Raw genomic sequence first — 23,742 nt, forward strand, 5'->3', positions numbered from 1 at the left:
ATGGGAGTGTTAGCAACCCCCCAGGAGATGAATGTAAATGCAATGTCAGTACTGTTTTTACTAGAAATCACACTTACTATTTACCGTGGCCAAAAAAGTCCCAGCTAACACCAACAGCTGAGCTGGCCGACTTCTCAATTAACCTTGGAATTAAATGGCAAGACCTTACTGATAACCTCATTAAAAGCAAAAAAGTGACCAAATTTTAAAACAGACAGATGACCAAGTAGGAAATCGGACTATTCATATTATACATTCCAATGGGAACATGTTACAAATTGCCAATGCAGAAAAACAAATTACAACTTACCACTGGTATAATATATTCTCTGGATGGTCCCTGACTACCACTGGCATCCTCTCAGTAATGCTACACCCCTTGATAGTAGTCTTGATATTAAATTGTATTTGTATAATTGGTATGTGTGGCATGTGTTTTCAGATAAAAAGAATGTACGCTAAATTTGAATCACAAACACATGTTGCCTCACAGTACCTTCTCTTAAACAGGTTAAAAATAAAGTGACACTAACGATTATATAAATATCGTAGTGTCAAAAGGGGGATTATGTAGGGATATTAAAGAAGGTACTAACAGTGATTCCCCCAAGTGACAGTAACCCCCTCATAATTTGTCCCCCACACTTTAAAATCCAACAGTTTCACCAAGTACAAAAACCTCTTGGGTCTTCTGTTAAAACTTGTAAGCTACTGTCGGTAGAAACCATTGATTATATCTATCCTGTGAAAGATACTTTATTACTATGTAAAACTTACAAACAAGTTAATTGACTTTGTTCTTGAAGTAACTGATACAATGTAAACAAACACTATAAGCTGTTAAGTGACTTTCACTTCATTCAAGGGCTCCTAGGACAGACCCCCCACCCTCTGTGATTAAAGGGCCAGGAGTCTCAAATGAATTAGCACACACCCCGAAAATGGTGGAGACAGTAAATTAAAATATGGTTAAGATCTGGAATGTATGTTGATGAATGCTTGATGTAATGGTTAGGAAGGTGCCAGCCTAAAAAGGGAGTATCGATCGGCTGAAGCCACCAGACTCCTTGTTATTCAAGAAAGGTAGAGTTGCTATCTGCTTTTCATTCCCCTTTAGAGTTCAGCGGTGGGGGGAGGAGGAGGGCATACAAAATAATTTGTTTATGTACACAGGAATGTCCCTTGAATCCTCCATAGAGATCTCAATGAAACTTTCATGGAGGTACTCTGCAATCCTCTGCCAAAGGGTTTTTGGCATGGCTGCCTTATTTCTTTCTCCACAGTAGGACACTTTCCCAACTCTTCAAACAACCACTCAGCGCTAACTTCAGCAGGCCCCATTGCTGTACACAAGCTAGCAGCATGTGGGCCGGGCAGCTTTGGGATGCCAGCTGCAGCTGTGGTGTGCTCTCTCTGCCTTTGTTACCCTCAGGAGTGAGATATCAGCTAAAATCACCAGTGCCTATGGAAAATGATGCCAGTATTCAGTGCCATTGCCCTATACTACCAGAATCATGCAACCAAGCTATTCCCTCCTCATTTCCCCAACCCCCGGTATGCAGGGCCGACTCCAGCATTTCTGCTGCCCCAAGCAAAAAAAAAAAAAAGCCGTGATCGGTGGCGGCAGTTCAGCGGCAGGTCCTTCACTCCTAGAGGGAGTGAGGGACCTGCCACCCCCGAATTGTCGCAGGTCCCTTGATCGCCCCAAGGACCTGCTTGTTAAGCTGGTGCCGGGAGCCGGCCCTGCCGGTATTCATACTAACCATGCCTGGTACCATGCACAAGCAATCCCAAGCAGAAGGGAGAATGTAGTACTTACAACTTTAGCGGAGCAAGGGGAGTGAGTTCAGCACCTGAAGTTTTGCTTTCTATAGTGAATATGCTGACAATGGTACCGCTGTGTGTTTTATCTTCATCTGCTGACATTGCCACCTTCAGAGTCTCTCCCTCCACACCCGTGGAACGCCTGAGCCAGATAAGGAGGAGAAAGAAGAGGACTTGGGACGACATGGTCAATGAGATCCTGTAAGCCAACGCTGCATCCAACCTGTAGTAAGAGGAGGCCCTGAGATATAAACCTTGGTATCAGAGGCCTGGTATGAGGCCTAAGGCGGTGAACAGCAGAGGCTAACAGCGGGAGTTTGCCTGGGAGCTGTCCAAGAGGAGGTACGCTAAGTGATGCATTAGGGGGGCTGTGTTGGTGAGTATCTGAGTGCCTGCTGCTGGGACAGTTGGTCAGTTTGACCATGTGCTTGATTGCTTGCTTGTTTGTTTGAAAAGTGTGAATTGGGAGTGCTTTGTTCCAGGTGGGCCTTGAGTGGGCCTGACTGGTATATAAGGGCAGTCAGCAGCGAACCAGCTGAGCGGCGAACAGCAGAGGCTAACAGCGGGAGTTTGCCTGGGAGCTGTCCAAGAGGAGGTACGCTAAGTGCTGCATTAGGGGGGCTGTGTTGGTGAGTATCTGAGTGCCTGCTGCTGGGACAGTTGGTCAGTTTGACCATGTGCTTGATTGCTTGCTTGTTTGTTTAAAAGTATGAATTGGGAGTGCTTTGTTCCAGGTGGGCCTTGAGTGGCCTGACTGGTATATAAGGGCAGTCAGCAGCGAACCAACTGAGCGGTGAACAGCAGAGGAGTTTGCCTGGGAGTTCGCGTGGGGAGAGCGCACTGAGGCCTTCATCTGCAGGTTTCTCTGAGTAGTTCCTGCAACAGTTGAGGAAGCTCTTAAGAGGACGGTGATATGGAAGGTGAGCGATCAGCTGTTGTAACCTGCACAGGTTGTGCCATGTTTGTCTTTCTTCCACAGGACAGAAGCGACTTTGTCTGTACAAAGTGCAAGCTGGTCTCCATATTGGAAGAGAAGGTTCGAGGGCTGGAGAAACAAGTATCGACTCTGCGTTGCATAAGGGAAAATGAAGATTTCCTGGACAGACTTCAGGAGATGCTTCTACGTCCACAATGTTCTGAAGATTCAGAGCAGGCGCAGCAGGGACAGAAGGATTGTGAGGAGGTTTGGCAGCATGTGACCTCCAGAAGGAGAAAGAGGAGCGTCCATGCACCAGCAATGGAGATACAGGTGAGCAATCGTTTCCATGTTCTCTCTACAGGTACTAATGCGGAGAGTGGACTAGATGACCCATCTGAGGGAAGGGAGCAGAAGGAGACTCCACCGATTGGAAGGCAAAAGATGCACTGTCCTAGGGATGGGGATTCCACGACCACCACTCCCAAGAGGAGGAGGAGGGTGGTGGTGGTCGGGGACTCCCTCCTCAGGGGGACTGAGTCATCTATCTGCCGCCCCAACCGGGAAAACCGAGAGGTCTGCTGCTTGCCAGGAGCTAGGATACACGATGTGACGGAGAGACTGCCGAGACTCATCAAGCCCTCGGATCGCTACCCCTTCCTGCTTCTCCACGTGGGCACCAATGATACTGCCAAGAATGACCTTGAGCGGATCACTGCAGACTATGTGGCTCTGGGAAGAAGGATAAAGGAGTTTGAGGTGCAAGTGGTGTTCTCGTCCATCCTCCCTGTGCAAGGAAAAGGCCGGGGTAGAGACCGTCGAATCGTGGAAGTCAACGAATGGCTACGCAGGTGGTGTCGGAGAGAAGGCTTTGGATTCTTCGACCATGGGATGGTGTTCCAAGAAGAAGGAATGCTAGGCAGAGACGGGCTCCACCTAACGAAGAGAGGGAAGAGCATCTTCGCCAGCAGGCTGGCTAACCTAGTGAGGAGGGCTTTAAACTAGGTTCACCGGGGGAAGGAGACCAAAGCCCTGAGTAAGTAGGGAAATGGGATCCTGGGAGGAAGCACAAGCAGGAGAGCGCAAGAGGGGAGGACTCCTGTCTCATGCTGAGAAAGAGGGACGATCGTTGAGTTATCTTAAGTGCCTATACACAAATGCAAGAAGCCTGGGAAACAAGCAGGGAGAACTGGAAGTCCTGGCACAGTCAGGGAACTATGATGTTATTGGAATAACAGAGACTTGGTGGGATAACTCACATGACTGGAGTACTGTCATGGATGGATATAAACTGTTCAGGAAGGACAGGCAGGGCAGAAAAGGTGGGGGAGTTGCGTTGTATGTAAGAGAGGAGTATGACTGCTCAGAGCTCCGGTATGAAACTGCAGAAAAACCTGAGAGTCTCTGGATAAAGTTGAGAAGTGTGAGCAACAAGGGTGATGTCGTGGTTGGAGTCTGCTATAGACCACCAGACCAGGTGGACGAGGCTTTCTTCTGGCAACTAGCAGAAGTTGCTAGATCGCAGGCCCTGGTTCTCATGGGAGACTTTAATCACCCTGATATCTGCTGGGAGAGCAATACAGCGGTGCACAGGCAATCCAGGAAATTTTTGGAAAGTGTAGGGGACAATTTCCTGGTGCAAGTGCTGGAGGAACCAATTAGGGGCAGAGCTTTTCTTGACCTGCTGCTCACAAACAGGGAAGAACTAGTAGGGGAAGCAAAAGTGGATGGGAACCTGGGAGGCAGTGACCATGAGATGGTCGAGTTCAGGATCCTGACACAAGGAAGAAAGGAGAGCAGCAGAATACGGACCCTGGACTTCAGAAAAGCAGACTTTGACTCCCTCAGGGAACAGATGGGCAGGATCCCCTGGGAGCATAACATGAAGGGCAAAGGGGTCCAGGAGAGCTGGCTGTATTTTAAAGAATCCTTATTGAGGTTGCAGGAACAAACCATCCCGATGTGTAGAAAGAATAGTAAATATGGCAGGCGACCAGCTTGGCTAAACAGTGAAATCCTTGCTGATCTTAAACGCAAAAAAGAAGCTTACAAGAAGTGGAAGATTGGACAAATGACCAGGGAGGAGTATAAAAATATTGCTCAGGCGTGCAGGAGTGAAATCAGGAAGGCCAAATCACACTTGGAGTTGCAGTTAGCAAGAGATGTTAAGAGTAACAAGAAGGGTTTCTTCAGGTATGTTAGCAACAAGAAGAAAATCAAGGAAAGTGTGGGCCCCTTACTGAATGAGGGAGGCAACCTAGTGACCGAGGATGTGGAAAAAGCTAATGTACTCAATGATTTTTTTGCCTCTGTCTTCACGCACAAGGTCAGCTCCCAGATTGTTGCACTAGGCAGTACAGCATGGGGAGAAGGTGACCAACCCTCTGTGGAGAAAGAAGTGGTTCGGGACTATTTAGAAAAACTGGACGTGCACAAGTCCATGGGGCCGGATGCGCTGCATCCGAGGGTGCTAAAGGAGTTGGCGGGTGAGATTGCAGAGCCATTAGCCATTATTTTTGAAAACTCATGGCGATCGGGGGAGGTCCCAGATGACTGGAAAAAGGCTAATGTAGTGCCCATCTTTAAAAAAGGGAAGAAGGAGGATCCGGGGAACTACAGGCCAGTCAGCCTCACCTCAGTCCCTGGAGAAATCATGGAGCAGGTCCTCAAGGAATCAATTATGAAACATTTAGAGGAGAGGAAAGTGATCAGGAACAGTCAGCATGGATTCACGAAGGGGAAGTCGTGCCTGACTAACCTAATTGCCTTCTATGATGAGATAACTGGCTCTGTGGATGAGGGGAAAGCAGTGGATGTGTTATTCCTTGACTTTAGCAAAGCTTTTGATACTGTCTCCCGCAGTATTCTTGCCGCCAAGTTAAAGAAGTATGGGCTGGATGAATGGACTGTAAGGTGGATAGAAAGCTGGCTAAATCGTCGGGCTCAACGGGTAGTGATCAATGGCTCCACGTCTAGTTGGCAGCCGGTTTCAAGTGGAGTGCCCCAAGGGTCGGTCCTGGGGCCAGTTTTGTTTAATATCTTTATTAATGATCTGGAGGATGGTGTGGACTGCACTCTCAGCAAGTTTGCAGATGACACTAAACTAGGAGGCGTGGTAGATACACTAGAGGGTAGGGATCGGATACAGAGGGACCTAGACAAATTAGAGGATTGGGCTTAAAAAATCCTGATGAGGTTCAACAAGGACAAGTGCAGAGTCCTGCACTTAGGACGGAAGAATCCCATGCACTGCTACAGACTAGGGACCGAATGGCTAGGTAGCAGTTCTGCAGAAAAGGACCTAGGGGTCACAGTGGACGAGAAGCTGGACATGAGTCGACAGTGTGCCCTTGTTGCCAAGAAGGCTAACGGCATTTTGGGCTGTATAAGTAGGGGCATTGCCAGCAGATCGAGGAACGTGATCGTTCCCCTTTATTCGACATTGGTGTGGCCTCATCTGGAATACTGTGTCCAGTTTTGGGCCCCACACTACAAGAAGGATGTGGAAAAATTTGAAAGAGTCCAGCGGAGGGCAACAAAAATGATTAGGGGTCTGGAGCACATGACTTATGAGGAGAGGCTGAGGGAACTGGGATTGTTTAGTCTCCAGAAGAGAAGAATGAGGGGGGATTTGATAGCAGCCTTCAACTACCTGAAGGGGGGTTCCAAAGAGGATGGAGCTCGGCTGTTCTCAGTGGTGGCAGATGACAGAACAAGGAGCAATGGTCTCAAGTTGCAGTGCTGGAGGTCCAGGTTGGATATTAGGAAAAACTATTTCACTAGGAGGGTGGTGAAACACTGGAATGCGTTACCTAGGGAGGTGGTGGAGTCTCCTTCCTTGGAGGTTTTTAAGGCCCGGCTTGACAAAGCCCTGGCTGGGATGATTTAGCTGGGAATTGGTCCTGCTTTGAGCAGGGGGTTGGACTAGATGACCTCTTGAGGTCCCTTCCAACTCTGATATTCTATGATTCTATGATTCTAACTAAAGTAATGGTCAAGACTTTGCTAACATAAAGCAAAGTTAAGCTGTGAGCCAGAGGCAGGCCCTGCTCACAGAAGCTGGCAAGGAAAGGGCTGATGCTGCAAAAAGAGACACACCTAACAGGTACTGGACACCAGATATCAGAATATACACTATACTGGAACATTCCACAGATAACATGGAACAGGCCGACCCATCCCAATGACAGGGGCAAAAGAGTAAAATGATGGATAGAGTTGTTTTGATCAAACCAACATGTACAAGGTGAGAGGCGGCACCTTACTACGTAGAGGGGTTGTACCTTGCTGCGTAGAGGGGTTGCACCTCAATATGTCAGGAGTGATGTGCAACTTGTTTGTACCTGTGTATAAGAATGCATCCCTGAGTGGGTGTCTTTGTCCAGCCGAGGGGGCAGTGGAAAGTCCCGCCACTGACTGAGCTGAGTCCATTGCCAAGGGGCACTTTCTCGTAGTATGCCCTGAATTAGGCTAAGAAACCTACAGGGAACTGCAATTGTGTCCAAGGTCGCAATAAACCTGGCCGAGGTACCTTCGTGCCTTATTAGAGTCTGTGGTCATTGGGGGTTCTCTTCGGGTCTGCTGTGTCAGCTATCTGCGCAGAGCTGGGGCAGCACACAGAGGGAACACACGCACGCAGCCGAATGATATCAACATAGGAGAAAGCAGAGCACCACACCGGTAGCATCTGACAACACAACTGTGAGCACAGGACCTGGAAGATTAACATTGCAGACAGCCTGGAGAAGGAAAGAGTGGAGAGGAGTAAGGCCTACAAGTCCCAGCAGGAAAAGGAGAGGAAGATGCACCAGGACATAATGGGGCTTCTCAGGCAGCAAACACAGATGCGGCCAACTCTGGTGGACCTGAAGGTTCAACAATCCCAGGCTCACCTTCCTCTGCAGCCCATTGAGAACTCAATATAGGGGAATCCCTGTGTCCCCATCCCCCCCGCCAACATTCCACATGACACTGGGGTCACTGCACTACCCCTACCACTCCACCTGGGGGACATGAAAGACATTCACAGTTTCCCATACACTGACCTGTGAAAGCCATTTATTATCTGAACATATTTCATCTTTATTAGTTCACAACATTTGCTGCAGAATGCTCAGCAGTTCTGAACGCGACCAATTACCTGTTACTGTTAGTATCACACAACTCATAGAATCATTCACAAACAAAATTAATAGGTGTATTGACAATGTTATATTCCTACATGTACAGCAATCACCACACAATTCCTCCTAGGCCACAAAAGAGCAAGGCCAGGGAGAGCACATTACAACACCACACCCTACTTTGGATCTCCGGTAAAATGGTCTTTCAAAGCCTCCCTGAGCCACATAGCTCCATGTTGAGCCCTTTTAGTAGCCCTTGTATCTGGCTGATCAAATTCAGCAGACAGCCACTCCACCTTCACCCTCCAGCCCACTGGAAACGTCTCCCCTTTGCTTCACAGATATTATCCAGGACACAGCAGGCAGCTATAACCATTGGGATATTTTTCTCACTGAGGTCTAATCTTGTGAGTAAACAATGCCAGCAACCCTTCAAACAACCAAAAGCACATTCAACTGTCATTCTGCACTTGCTGAGCTGGTAGTTGAATCATTCCTTGGTGCTGTTGAGGTGTATGGCTTCATGAGTCAGGGGAGCAAGGGGTAGGCTAGGTCACCCAGGATAACCATTGGCATTTCAACATTCCCAATGGTAATCTGCTGGTCGGGAAAGAAAATCCCTGCTTATAGCTTTCTGAACAGCACTGTATTTTTAAAGATGCAAGCGTCATGCACCTTCTCTGACCAGCCCACAGTGATGTCGGTGAAATGTCCCCAGTGATCCACTAATGCTTGCATAAACATATTAGCCTCTTCTGTGGGCTGGCAAGGTGGTCTGGTGCCAGAATAGGGATATGCATGCTGTTTATCATTCCATCCCAATTTGGGAACCCCATTGCCGCAATTCCATCCACAATGTCCTACACATTGCTGAGAATCACATTCCTGCATAGCAGGAGGCGATTAATGACTTTGCACACTTGCATCACAATGGCCCCCACAGTGGATTTCCCAACTCCAGATTGCTACCGGTCAGACAGGACTCCCTCTGGTATTGGAAATTTCCATATTGCAAGCGCCACTTGCTTCTCCAGTGTGAGTGCAGCTCTTATTTTGGTGTCCCTGCACTGGACATCTGGGGCATGCTTGGTGCACAGATCCAGGAATGTGGCCTTGTGCATCCAAAAGTTCTGCTGCCATTGCTCATCATCTCAAATCTACATTATGATGTGATCCCACCAGTCAGTGCTTATTTCTCAGGGCCAGAAGTGGTGCTCTACCATCTGTTGCTGCACCAGGAAGAACCTTGAATTGTTCCTTGCAATGTCTCACAGCAATCCGTCCTCCAAGGAATTGTCATGCTTCCGACTCATTCAGTTCTTCTTGGGGCTCTGCAAATACTCCAGGATCATGCACCTTGTGTTTGCAATACTCATGACAATAGTGCAGTGCTATGGAGGACCCATGTTTCTGTCAGAGATGGTGGACAGTGAGGAGGGCCATGCATGTTGTGGGATTTGAAAAAAGGCAGGAAAATTATGGGATGGAGACAGTTGCAAACTGGGAAGTTGACCCCATGCTCCCAGTCATCCCTGCATGACTTGTTTTGGCCCCATCATGCATTGCCAAAACTTCCCAAAAGACAGTGCACTGGACGGTGGCGAGTTCCACAGTAGGATACCTACCCATGGTGCATTGCACTCCGTATCAGTATAAACACTCCTGGTTAGTATGCACACCATTTACAAGGAGCCAAGTAGGCATGTGCACAAGTGATGTAATAACTGCAGCAGCTGTATGCCAACATAACTTGAGTCAACATAAGTTTGTAGTGTAGACGTGGCCTCAGGCATGGCTGTAGGCACTTAAGGAATTTAATCATCTCCAGGTTAGGTGGTGGCTGAATGGGGGTTTTGAGGATCTCAGTGACACTTAAATGTTGGACTTTGATGCCTAACTGCCCATTTGGCATCTAAGTACTGCAACAGGAATCTGAACCGCATCCAATTGCCCTGCATAATATTCAGCTGCTTTACTCATGAGACCATCCTTACCCCTTTCTGCAATCCCCTGCCTCAAAAGTTAACCATAGGGACAATGTTCACTTAGCCAAACAAGTCAGTGTAACAGAATTATGAAATGCCCTTCGATTTGCATAAAAATGCCAGAGACTCATGGAGAACAGAAGTACAGGAACTTTTTAAATATTATGAAATATTTATTAACAATGAACAGAACAGCTGACAGCTTTAATGGGGTTATAGGTACCCTCAACTGTATTGGATACTTCACTATAATAGAAGATTTATTTACTGTGAAGAACACACCTGTGACGCTGTGGCCAGGCTGGGCTTCCCCTCGCTGCTGGAAGAGGAGGCTGGGGCTACTGCCACCACTGATAAATGTCTGCTTTGCTGTTGATGAGGGAAGTGGCCTGGAGCCCTCCCCCTGCCGCATCCGGCCTTCCCCCCCCCCGCAACCACACACACTGTTCCTGCTGGCCAGTCCAGTAGGATCAGCTGTGGGCATAATGCTAGTTGTTACTTTCTCAGGGCGGGGTGGGAAGGAATTTTTTTCCCTCTCCACCAGATTGGCCAAAGCAAGGTGGGTTTTTTTAACCTTCCTTACAGCAGCTTGTGGTTATGGGCAGAGGGGGCAGAATGAAAGGGGGTTAGGCTATGATGTTGCAACTCATTATGTAAGGTTGGTGCAGATGTCCAGTGCAGGAATTCCATAGGGAATGGTTACAGTGATCAGCTAAAATGGATTGGGAAAGGATTTAAAGGGATGGGGAGGGGAGTTCAGGGCTGCTATGACTGGTACAGCAGAGACTCAACCCCCCTCCTTTGTAGCCCTCCCTTAACTCTCATTTGAGAAAGTGGGGTAGTAAGATCCCAAAAGTAGGTTGGCTGGGGACCATGGGCCAAGGGGAGGGCTGCCAGCAGTCTGTTTTCCCCCACCCCCATCCTAGGACTACTGCAGCAGTGACTGTTGAGTCGCTTCACAAGTGCGTACAGGTGCCCCTGGATTTCACCCTTCCTTCACTCAGTTTGCATTGGGCTGTTGGGCCTCCGTCTCCTACCCCTGCTTTGCCCCCCTTCCCCCCGCTGTTTGCTGCTCCCCCTCCCCCGCATCTCACCTGGTCTCCTCAGCCTTGCAGTTTTCTGCACGCCTTGTCTCGTGTGGTGAAAGTTTGTTCCCTGCCTCCCCTGCCTTAGCTGATTGTTACCTGCATCCCCTTTGCCTCTCCGCTCTTCATTTGCCTGCCCCCCAGGCTCCCCCTCACTATTTGTTTTCCTGACTGCCCTGCCCCACCTGGAGTGGGGGGACCCCCTAGCTGTTTGGTACCTACCACCCAGGCCCCACCCTTTGCTGTTTGTTCCCTGCCCCGTCCCACCAGCATGCCCTGTGCACTCCCTGCCATTGCGATTCCCCCCACCATTCTTGTTTGATCCCCCATTCATAGCCCCCCCCACACACACACACATACATCTACAGCTGCCCCTCACTCACACTGCAGCCAGAGGAGCTGGCTTTCCCCAACCTGCTGGTGTGAGCCCCACCTTCTTTTTATTTGTTTCATTAATTCCCCCCCACCACCACCCATAGGATTTTGTTTGCACCCTCCACCCTCAGCAGCAAATCCAGCTGGGAGGAGCAGACAGCCTCTGTTCTCTTTATCCCCACCCCTTCATCATTTCTATCCCCCCTCCAGCGGCTGGTCACATCACCTGCCTTTGATGGTGGACTCCGACCTGGCCACATGTGAGGCTTCTACTCTGGCAACTTCATCCACGGAGGGAGGCAGGAGGAGCCTGAGAGAGGGGAATCCTGGCCACCTTCATTGCCCCAGCTTGGCTTTCTCCCCATCCACCTCCCCATGGCAACCACCACCACCATTGCTGCCTGTACCCTCAGCCACCCTTCCGGGCGGCAGCAGGAGGCAGAAGTGGGGTCTGCTGCCAAAACTCCTACCCACCAAGGGAACTCCCTCAGGTGGCAGAAAGGGCCAGTGTAGGAAAAACAGTAAGAGCCCTGCCCAGAAAATTCCTTCCATGTCAGCGGCTGCGGCCCTCCGTCAACTGTGGCACCCTCTCCACCCTCCTCCCCACCCTTTCCACCACCTCTGGGAGCACTCACTCTTCAGCCCCACAGTATATGCCCAGGTGACTGTGGCCCTGTCCGCTGTCCCATCGCCATCTGCTGTGGCCCCTCCATCCACTACCGCTGTCGTTGCCTCTTCTTTTCACATCAATGGCAGCCAGAATCTCTTCCCCACCATGACCAGTAGCCACGACATCCATCGCCTTCTGGAGGCTGACTCGCGCCACATTGAAACCTATGCATGGGCGTTGACAAGCTATAGTGGTGGTGTCCAAGATGAATTGGAATGCCATTTTCTTCCTGGCACATGCACACGCCCCTGCCTGAAGGCAGTGGGAATGCTGATGGAGCTCAGCTGGAGGACGACCGGGCTTCTGTGAGCTTAGTTGATGCTACGGAGCTCTTGTCCCCCGCCATCCTGAGGTCACCTGCTGTGATTCTGTACTTCGACCTACCAAGTTTATATAATCTTAGGAGTTGAAGTGTTCGAAGGCAAAGGCACTCCAATGGATTCTCCTGCCTCCCTGTAGCTAAATCCTAATACTGTTCTCACTTCCAAAAATTCTCCTTTTGTTACAGTGATACGGGCCCGTGGGTTTGGAGCAGAAAGTTTTTATTTCTATTCTCACTTAATTTTAGAGCTGTGAAAATGGCGCATGATCCTAAATCTGTAGTTCTTGACAGCAGAGAGATGGGTACCATACTGTGCTGTACCACCAGGATGTATATATCCATCTGTGGAGGCAACACAGCAAGGAGGCATTTCAGTTTTGTTTCCAGTATTGTATTCTGTATCATGAGACTGAGATTTCCACAGAAATTGCTGTGGACATGACTGCTGGGAGGAAAGGGGAGGGAATAGATGGCAAAGGTAAAGACACTGGTTAGTAGCATTAGTCTGCTGGTTACATTAGCCTACGATATCTCAGTGAGAGCTCCCCAAGATAGGGTGACTAGATAGCAAATATGAAAAATCAGGACATTTTTATTTGGGGGGAGGGGAGCCAGAGATAGTTGCCTGTATAAGACAAAGCCCCTAATATCTGGACGGTCCCCCATACAAGTACTTAAGTGCAATCTCTTTATTGTGAAAATGCAACAAACAAATGTAGAATTATTATTATTTTTACATAACTATACTCAAAAATAAAACAATGTAAAATTTTAGCACCTACAAGTCAAAGCATGAAGGGGCATACAAATGTTTAGCATGTCTGACACATAAATACCTTGCAACGCCAGCTACAACAGTGCCATGTGAATGCCTGTTCTCACTTTCAGGTGAAATTGTAAATAAGAAGCGGGCAGCAGCATCTCCCAGAAATGTAAACAAACTTGTTTGTCTTAGCAAGTGGCTGAACAAGAAGTAGGACTGAGTGAACTTGTATGAGGTGTATTGAAAAATACTATTTATCTTTTTTACAGAGCAAATATTTGTAATAAAAATAACAAAGTGAGCACTGTACACTTTGTATTTTGTGTTGTAACTGAAATCAATGTATTTGAAAATGTAGAAAAACATCCAAAAATATTTATAATAAATTTAAATTGGTATTTATTAACAGTGCAATTAAAATTGTGATTAATCACCACTATTTTTTTAAATCTAGTTAATTTGTTTTGCATCAATCGCATGCATTAACTGCAATTAATTGACAATCCTAGTTTTAAGTAACTTTTTTTAAATCTGCAAGTACTTTTTCAAAGTATTTTTTGGGAACACTCATATGCCTCCCACTTGTCCCAGATAGTGGCTGGCCCCCAAAACCTATTCTCCCAGCTTGTCCAGATTCTGAGTTCTGACTGCCAGGGCTTTTTTCTGTTGGCCCTGCTGTTGCAGGCTCTGCCCCCTTCACTTCTGATTGGTCACTGCAACCAGCAGTGGGGAGATTCACATCCCAGTCCAGCAGCAGCAGGGAGATTGTCAGAAAGGAACCACCTTCGGGATGATATGGTTGCTGTTACTGAAATATCCATTTTATGGAATGATGCTATCTGTATATAATATCAATACATATATAAAATGGAAAGGAAATTTATAAACATATTTACAATTGAGAGATTTTTTTCATTGTTATTCCTAGTTTATTTGTGCATATGAATAAAATTTCATTGTCGCTTTTTCTCTCTCTTCCACTATGTGCTTATATAATTTAGTTAGTTGTCCACACATTGACTAGACAATTGCAGGGACTACGGGAGTTGAAAGAACTTACACTTAGACCTATACTTTAACTTGTAAATACATATACTATTTCCAGAGCATACTTGGTCTTAAGTCTGTAATGGTGTACTTGGCACTTATACTTACCTCTTTTTTATCAGTGCTTACAACACCGTCCAGACCACTCCCACACTTGCAGGGCTTGAAATTTCAGTCTCTCTTCCTATTCCTTTTGGACATCCATCCTATTCTCAGGATGCTGACTTACATGGCTGCTCCCCTCATTTCTTGCCTCTTCCTAGGGCCCACCATGGGAGGTAATGCTCTCCTGCCGCTTTTCTGAATCCCGTTATCCCTGGTTCTTGCCAGTCCTTTCCTCTTGGTCCAGAGTCTTCTCTGTTTGACTGCCCTGTGCTCCTTGCTTTAATTTCCCATCAGCCTACCACCCACTTTCCACGTGTGCCAGGTGAAGTTAATGGCATTAACTAGAGTACGAAAGCTCTAATTAACCTCTTCATGGCCTGTGTGTGGTTTACATACCCCATCATACTAGCTAGGATGATAAGTGACATACAAAAGGTTGGGGCCATTTCTATATACATTTGTGATTTTGAAGATTCTAAATAGTACATCTTTTCTTCAAAACCACTACTTCATTTTCAAAAACATTTAAGGGATTAAAAATAACTGCATGTCTTTATAAATCCAGACTCTGCAATACTGCATAATGAAAGTGTTGTCACTACAAAAGGGAACTTAGGATCTTGGCAACTGGAAGAATCTTTTTAATGAGGTGGGCAGAATCAACCTAATCCAATGACTACATTATAAAGACTCACAGGGTACGTCTACATGGAGATAAAAAACCAACTGGCTCAGCTGACTTGGGCTCGTGAGGCTCAAAAATTGTATAGACCTTCGAGCTCGGGCTGGAGCCAGAGGTCTGGGAATCTGTGAGGATGGAGAGGCCCAGAGCTGGGCTCCAGTCTGAGCATCTACACAGCAATTTTTAACCCTACAACCTGAACTCCACCAGCCTGGGTCAGCTGACCCGGACCAGCCACAGCTGTGCCGCGGGACTTTTATCCCTATATAGATGTACCCATATATATGCCCCGGACCTCCATTTCCACTATCTTGTAGAGTCATTTGCACATGTGCAAACCGGGTTTAAAATGTCACTAATTTGGAATGGTATCGGTTCACGTCCACCGTGCACAGCTGTAAACAACTGCACACAGGGCCCAGCAGTGAAGAATTTGCATGCCTTGATCTACACTCCCATTACAACCTCATCAGGAGACTGAGCAGACATAACATTCTGTGCTGTAGGCAAACTTTCCTTTTAAAGCAAACATTTAGACAAAAAACATTGTCATTTTTGACATTGTTGAGGAGGCTTATTTTAATAATACTCCTGAAATTACACAGTGTCTGAAGATCTCAAAACACTGGACTAAGGTGGGTAACTCTACTTATCTCTATTTTACAAATGGCAAAATTAAGGCAGAGTTAATGATTTGTCCAATGTCAAAAAGCAAGTCCGTGAGAGAGCTAGGACCGGAATCCAGTTAACACAGTCACAGAAACACTATTGTCCAATGGGTTCTTAGTGTCAGGACATGAAAATAGCTAACAGACACTTAAAGATAGAAAATCATTTTATTAAAATGCTACAAAAGTAAATCACTGCAATTCATTATAACAGAGTCACAGACATTTGTACTAGGGCAGAGCTAGGTAAATTGCATATGAAGGTCCTGATTATGTGAATTCATCTTGTGCAGATTCTTTGAGAGAATGCAGCAGATTTTTAATTAATTACAATCATCTTAAGTAGTTTGATAGCATCATTTCAGACTAAGATGAACATTAAATATTGTCCATACTCCCCATTCAACCCTCCCAAAATTAGAGCTAGAGAAGCACATTTGGACAGGGGAAACAGAACACATCCTACAGTGAGTGGTGTTGAAGTACAAGATTCCCAATTTCCATTCTGCTCAAGCTTGAGGACATTCCACACATTAGACTTCAGAGAGTATTACTGTGCTGCTTGTGCCAAAAACTGGATGTACTGTCCTCGAGCAGGAAAGTGATCAGCTGGCCGGTTGTATGCTGTCCAGACTGGTTCTCCAACAAACAGCCTCATTGCCTTCACGTAGTTCTGCAGAAGGAAAAGGAAATTGCAAATAGCATAACAGCTCCTTTTGGAGGCATCTGAATTACAGAGTTAACAACTCCTGTTGCGGTTTATGATACTTTCCACTTCTGTAGCATCTTTCAAAGCATCTCAAGATGCTTTAGGAGCTTCACACTACCCTGGGAGTTCCATCACTATTTTGCTTCAGTGTTCCTAGCAACCTGACAATTGTAGTAGTAGCTGTACTTAGCACTGTTGTACTGTTTTACAAACTTCAGAGGATTCTCAATACCCCTGTAAGGCAGATAAAGTATTAACCCATTTCACAGATGGAGAAAGTCCATGACCTTGAGCAAGTTTCTCAGGCTTTGCCTATACTGGGACACAGTCATTGGTGTAGCTGCACCAGCACAGACCCCTAAATGTAGACATGCAATGCTGGGGTTTGCACCAAGTGAGCACGTTCTTGTCCACACTTGGGAGTCAGCACCAGTGCAGCTACACTGATTGCTGATTCAAGGCTATTCCCACAGACAGATAAGGCCGTAGGGCTATATTAAACATATAACCCCTTTCAGCAGGTCAAAGAGCAAGTCAATGGTAGAGCCAAGAATTCATTTAGGATTTTTGACTGCCAGCTGTGGCTCTAGCCACTAGACTACACTCCCTCTCTACAGGCAAATTTAGTACTCATGAAAGATGCCAAGACAAGTATGCTCAGTTTATCTACAGAAGAGGTACAGAGCAGAGGCAATTCAAGTTTCCCTATGTGGCTCTGCCTTCAGCCTGGCTGAATCAATCTCCATGCCTCAGCCAACTGTGGTGGATAACTGTAGACTCCCTGGACTCAGGCCATACGCCGATTTCACACAAGTTACAGAACGTGTCTAAGATGGCAGTGACTTGAAGTCACTACTGATAAGCTGCATAGGAACTGGCAACTAAGAGGTGAAAGCTCAGATTCTATAAATCATTTTGTAACCCTCACGTTCCGGGTTTAATGAACTACAGATCTGAAATAGCATATTTAGTCACCACTATGCAATATGCTTTTGTACACTTGTCTGTCAGTGCATATATCTAGGAGTGTAATAGATAAAGCCATATACAAACATTTTCATCCAGTGTAAATCGGTGATATATGCCAGCAGGAAGAGTGATCATGTCTCCCTTTTCCATGAAAATCCGGATCCACTTGTCATCTTTGTCTCGAACATCAAAGTAGCCACTTCCTTCAAGTATGTAGCGAATTTCATCATCCAAATGCAAATGTTCTTCATAAAATATTTTTATCTAGGGTAGGAAGGAGAGGATATTACATTTCTTTCAAAGTTTGTTGAACAAAGAAATAAATCTAAATACAACGGCATATAGAGATTGTCTTCCAATGTTTGGGAGACACTTAACAAAGAGTCCAGAAAGATATAAAACTCTGACCAATGCACTACTATGTTAACGGCACATGAAGTCAGGTCTATGCTTGGTAGGATAATATTCATCTATAGTTGTACAATTATCTGGGATCCACAAATATGATAGAGCTGAAGTCCCCTGTCACTTTACATGGAATAAGTCAAATGCAACATCACTGCCTACTGTAGCTAATCATCTACATGAGAACAACACAAGTAATTATTGCCAACTAGGTTGACCGCTGCATAGTGATTCATACTGTCAACAAGAGACAGACCCTGGGTCAGAGTCCCAGATTCAAGGCCTCGCTCCCTAACCAGCAGAGACAATGTTCTCCCAGATCTTTGGGAGATGAAGGATATTTTGTCCTTGGGACAATTTAGGAGCAATAATGCCAGGTTCTGAAGAAGTCCCATGAGGACTTGTCAGGAGAGGCAGGGGGAACTACTGCAATGCCATCAGTAGGGAAGGAAGTGATGAAGCCTTGAGGAACAACTCCATTTAAGATGGATATGGAGAAACCTCACCATCAGCACCGAACTCCTGAGTTACCATATCATTCACATTCAGTTGGAATGGCACATCTTTACGTTTAACTGGTGAGGAAGGAGTTTCATTATAAAATGCATAACTGAGAACTTGACATTGTTTCTACTGATCTGTTCTGAAGCAACCAGGACATTAGTTCCCCAAATTAAAACATTTCTCAGCTGGGGAACTGCACAAATCCCTCATACCCCTCAAGTGTTTAGCACATTTCAGACTTCAAAAAAATTAACTGGAGACAAAAGAACTAATTACCAACTAATACATTTTGCAGGCTGATAATCCCCAAAGTGCAAGTAGCTGTAGGCGTGTTTCAACTTTGAAAACTGCCAAGTGAGCATGCTCACAAGTTATTTCAAATGTATGGGAGGTCACAAATTCCCATCAAAATGAATTTGGCAGAAGTTCCAATTCCCTCCAATGGTGAGTATGTTAAAATATTCTTAGCACTAAAATCAATCACCTTGACAACCAGGCCAAGAGAGAGAAGAGTGGCCTCCTTTTTCTGAAAACACTGAGAAATTATTTATGACAGTACTGAGGGATTTGTTATTGTTGATTAAAATTACCACCATGTGCTAGGGCAGCAGGGACCAAGCTCAGGGCTTGCTGCTCTAAAGTTCAGAAAGGGGAAAGATTTTGCCAAAGCCCCAAACTAGCAATGGCCTGACCTTAGTTTGGATGATAATCTAATAGTGTTTACAGGCCTCCGTTTGCAAATGTGCAGTTTCAACATGACAAATGAGAGCCACAAATGGGAACCATTCTAAAAGGCATCATATGTAAGCTACTAAAGGGAAAGTGATTACAGAAAACACAAAACACTCTCTCGTTTTAAAAATGGAATCCAAGCAGCCATTTGAAAATCTAAAAACTAAATAATGTGATTTTTAAAAATGGGGAAAAATCCATCGTTCAAAGAGCAGGTTCTGAATGTGCATTTCAAAAGCTGGTGCATACTCTAGTGGTAGACTTCAGAACTTACTCCCTTCCCAGATCCAAACCACGGCTGCTTTACCTTGTCTTGATAATTTGGCAGCTTATCTTTATGTATCGTTATTATATCCATCCAAGAATAGTTTTTCTCTTTTCGAATCCTTGCTAGGTCTGGGTCAGTCTCATAGTTGTCAGCATCCAACTGTGTGATTTTTTGGAGCGAGGGAAGGAGGAATTAAAAACAAACATCCATCAGAGACAGCCAGGATACCCAAACAACTACTTCCAAAACCAAAAAGCGCAGCCAGTTAGTGTATAAATAACATTTCAAGTTACATACTAGTTACTAACAAGTCCAGCAAGGTTATTTATTTGTTATTGTGTAGTCTAAAGAGAAAAAACGGGATTATAGAAAAGCTAGCCTTTCAGAGTCAGTGTGGGTGTCTCAGCGGGACGTACTGGGGAAGCAAGCTCAATCTGCCATCAGACACTGCTCCCACAGTCTGCTTCTCGTTCCAGAGCCAGAATCCCAGAGTTAGAGTGAATCGTGTCTTGTCCTCCCTCACAAAGAAAACAACTGGGAGTCCCTCGTGACTAATCAGCAGGATTGCCAATGTCCCTGCACAGTTGCTGAAGTTTGGAGTTACCAGGAGGAACATTCTCGTTGTTCGTAGTCACTTCACTACCGCTTTCCCACCAGGCAGCCTGCCAACCCTGGCAAGGCACGCTTCCAAAACAAATTAGCCTTGGTGGGGAAGCAGCAGCAGCAGCGTGACAGCAAAATAAATAAATAAATAACATTCAGTTGAAAGTTGGCAACAACAATGGGGGGAGGGAGGGTGTCTTCATTGATTATTTTAAAAACTTCATTAAACTGCTCTGGTTACAGACTTTCTTTGCTCAGTATCTATTATTGTTCCACCTTCCCGGATGTGAGAACATGTTAATAGCCTCTTTCATTTGGGTTATCTGAGGTTAGGGTGACCAGATGTCTCGATTTTATAGGGACAATCCTGATTTTTGGGTCTTTTTCTTATATAGGTTCCTTTTACCCCCCACCCCGTCCCGATTTTTCACACTTGCTGTCTGGTCACCCTATCTGAGGTTCCACATTCTCAGCTCTAAATGTTTTGTTTTGGGTTTTTTGGTAGGAATTAACAATAGGCTCAGTGACTTGTTACTGATAAGCCTACACTTTATGCAATAAATACCAGGCTATAAAAACCTTTATAAGGCTCACCACAGGTACATATCATAGCCCTAAAAGAGTTTCTCATATCAGGCTTAGAAGAGTCTCTTATAAAGGCTACTTGCTCTAGTGAACCCAGCATGTGACTGGGATACAGGAATTATTGAATTCTATCTTGTGTATCCATAAGGGATACATTTTACAGTACAAGACTGTCTGGCCTGTAGCCTAGGTGCCAGAATTGCTCAATTATTCAGTTCTTCTGTCTGACCCACCCATTATAGAGCACCACCAATGTACATGTGCTTCACTTTAGGAACCCTGTGAATTAGCCTGTGGGAAGGAGAGATCGTGGTTAGCTGCCCAAACATCTAAAGGTAGAACTTTCATAATATATTTGTTTATTTGTCTTTACTAACCTCGCCCATCATCACTAATCTAAAAATCACTTTTCTACAGCAGGGCTGTAACATGCTTTGCACTTACATAAAATCTGTTACCTGCTCCCCACTGTTTCACTGTCTGACAATCTAAAAAACAGACTAAGCACATTTATACCAATATAACTTCACCCACATTGGGGAGGAGGGTTGCTGTTTTAGCTATACAGTAGAACCTCAGAGTTACGAACAACCAGAGTTACAGTTTTACGAACTGACCTCAACCACACACCTCATTTGGAACCAGAAGTATGCAATCAGGCAACAGCAGAAACAAAAACAAAACAAAACAAAAAAGTACACAGTACAGTACTGTGTTTAATGTAAACTACTAAAAAATAAAGGAAAAGTAAAAATAAAAATAATAATAAAAAAAAGATGTGACAAGGTATGGAAACTGTTCCTGTGCTTGTTTCTTTTAAATTAAGATGGGTAAAAGCAGCATTTTTCTTCTGCACAGTAAAGTTTCAAAGTTGTATTAAGTCAACGTTCAGTTGTAAACTTTTGAAAGAACAGCCATAATGTTTTGTTCAGAGTTACGAACCTCCATTCCCGAGGTGTTTGTAACTCTGAGGTTCTAATGTACTGGGCTAGGTAAAGCTGAACAATTCTTGAGTTTAGACAAGGCCTCAGTCTTAATCTAAATTAATTTTGAAAAGTGGGCACTAAATAGGCTAAGCCATTTATGCACTTTTTGTCTCATGTACGTTAAACCTCAAACTAGGATCACAAGCATACGACACCACCTTTACATTTAAGCAGGCTCGCATGCTTCCAATTCCAGCAGGGATCTTAGGTTTTCACTTCTATTAAAAAAAAAAAATCATGATTTTTAAACGACAAGGGCAGGACACCTGACACTCCTTGGGCTCTACCTGCACTGAGATTCGATCCCTTATTAGCATCTCTCTCTCTCAAAAACCGTGTCTGGGCCCAGATAGGCCTTTTAGACTACCCGATACATTTGGATTTCCTTTGGCACAGGTTCTGGCCCACTGGACCATGAAGATGGGTTTCCATTATTTCCAATATTAACAGGCAAAGCCAGGCCATGTGGATGTGCAAGTACGTGTTATGGAAGTGAATGGTATTTCAGGAACGAGCAGGAGGAGCATCAGACAAACAGCTGCGGTTGCTAGTGATGCGGCACAGACTCTTAGCAAAGGCAGGGGCTAAAGTGCAGTTAATTTAAAAGACAAATGGTAAGTGACTCGGGCAGAGGAGAGGGCCCATCAACAGCCCACCCTGGGCGGGGGATCTGGTAACAGCAAAGCAGTACCCCCCCTTAAACGATCAAAGGCCAGCGGGGGTCTTCAACCCCCCACCCCCACCACCCTGGCCGCTACAGGACGGTTTAGGAGCAGGGATCGGGGTGTTATGAGCCACGCTGGCGCTCGCACGCTGTAAACACGTCTATGGGCGGAGGCAAAGACCAGAGATGTCTGGGCCCCGGGGCCCGCACTGCGCAAGCAGCTGGAGCGAGACTCTGCGGCAGCCGGGCGGCTGGAGGCTGCGGGCCAGGAGCTCCCGTCCCGGGGACCCTGGCTGAGTGGCCGGGCTACAGGCGCCGCTTAGGGTTAGGCCATGCTCGCTGCCTACTTTCCAGTGGAAGACTCCGAGCCGGCGCAGCTGCTCCAGGCTGACGGGCCGGTGCGGCTCCTGCCGGTGCGGGGCCCTCTGGTCCTCTCCGGACTCGTCCATGTACCACGCTTCCACCATCCTGACCCGCGGCTGCTGGGCGAGCTCTGCTCCGCAGCGCGCCGGCTCGGCTCTCAGCCAGCCAATCGGGCCCTCCCGCCGGCCCAGGGCCGCGGCAGGCTCCCCCCGCGCAGCCGGGCTGGCTGCAGCCCGCCCGCGGGCACCGGCGGAGCGCGTGATCCGCAGAGCGCCTGCTGCCAAAGCGCCCGGGCAGCAAAGGGGCCGCGGCTTCCATCGCCCACCCGGGTCGGGGCTCGCGCTCCACAAGCTGTGTGTGACTGTGCAGAAACAGTCTGCATCCTTCATAGGAATAAGGCTTAGACTCCTAGGTAGAAACGTGTTGCCTTGCAAGAGGAAATCCAGCAGCTGCATTGAAACACTTGGCAGTAACATTGCAATATTCCAGTAATCCCAGAGTTAGTTTACCCATGCCGAGGGTGACCATCTGGCTGGTATTTGACCAGCCTGGCTGTTTTTTTTTTTAAATAGATTTGCCAATTGCCAGAAAAATCAAGTAATCTGCTGGGCTTTTTTACCTGAGCCTAAAGATTTGCATTATTGTCACAATACTTATGTTAAAAGTTTCTCTGTCCAGCTAAAGATGCTGCAGTTGTCCCATTTCTGCAGTTTAAGTAAGAAAATGGTGTTATAAATCTTATCTATGAACTATGTGTTATATCTAGATCAGTGCTCCCAAACCAGTGGTGGACAACCTGCGGTCCATCAGGGTAATCTGTTGGCGGGCTGCAAGACAGTGTTTATATTGACTGCCCACAGGCACGGCTGCCCACAGTTCCCAGTGGCTGCGGTTCGCTGTTCCTAGCCAATGGGAGCTGCTGGTAGCGGCACGGGCCGCAGGGACGTGCTGGCCGACGCTCCCCGCAGCTCCCATTGGCTGGGAAAGGCGAACTGCAGCTACTGGGAGCTGCGGGTGGCCATGTAAATGTAAACAAACTGTCTGGTGGCCCACCAGAGGATTACCCTGACAGGCTGTGTGTGGCCTGCAGCCCGCAGGTTGCCCACCACTGCCCCAGACTGTGGGTTGTGGCCCCCCCAGGGGGGTGCAGAGGACCATTCGGGGGCACAGCAGGGCCCCGGGTGAGCCCGCACAGGGGGTGGGGAGGGAATGTCACCCAGCCCCACTTTACCCCAAGCCATGGCCCTGGCTCCCAGCCAGGGAGCCCTCAGCCCCAGTTGGCCCCAGCCTTAGCCCCTTTACCCCGTCCACCCTAGCTCCTGGGGGTGGGTTGTGGACACGGTAAGGGGGGGCACAACCATGAAAAGTTTGGGGACCACTGCTCTAGAT

At 46.7% G+C, this 23,742-nt stretch overlaps 1 protein-coding gene across 1 annotated transcript; it reads right to left on the bottom strand.

The window, feature by feature from the left end:
• Positions 1-15,714: 15,714 nt before the first annotated feature.
• Positions 15,715-22,586, bottom strand: ADI1 (acireductone dioxygenase 1). Its single transcript, XM_054024147.1, has 4 exons — positions 22,338-22,586; positions 19,192-19,311; positions 17,328-17,507; positions 15,715-16,238 (listed from the first exon to the last, which is right to left on the bottom strand). Exons 1-4 carry the CDS (start codon positions 22,455-22,457, stop codon positions 16,116-16,118), a joined length of 543 nt encoding a protein of 180 aa, XP_053880122.1. The 5' UTR covers positions 22,458-22,586; the 3' UTR covers positions 15,715-16,115.
• Positions 22,587-23,742: the final 1,156 nt, after the last annotated feature.

This window comes from Malaclemys terrapin, chromosome 3, assembly GCF_027887155.1.
Source record: "Malaclemys terrapin pileata isolate rMalTer1 chromosome 3, rMalTer1.hap1, whole genome shotgun sequence".
NCBI lineage: Eukaryota > Metazoa > Chordata > Testudines > Emydidae > Malaclemys > Malaclemys terrapin.

Coding starts and splice junctions, on each gene's coding strand:
- ADI1 (XM_054024147.1), bottom strand. CDS start 22,457: ATGGTGGAAGCGTGGTACATGGACGAGTCCGGAGAGGACCAGAGGGCC. Junction 19,312..22,337: donor TCGGAGTCTTCCACTGGAAA/GTAGGCAGCGAG, acceptor AAAATCACACAG/TTGGATGCTGACAACTATGA. Junction 16,239..17,327: donor GATTTACACTGGATGAAAAT/GTTTGTATATGG, acceptor TTCCTTCTGCAG/AACTACGTGAAGGCAATGAG.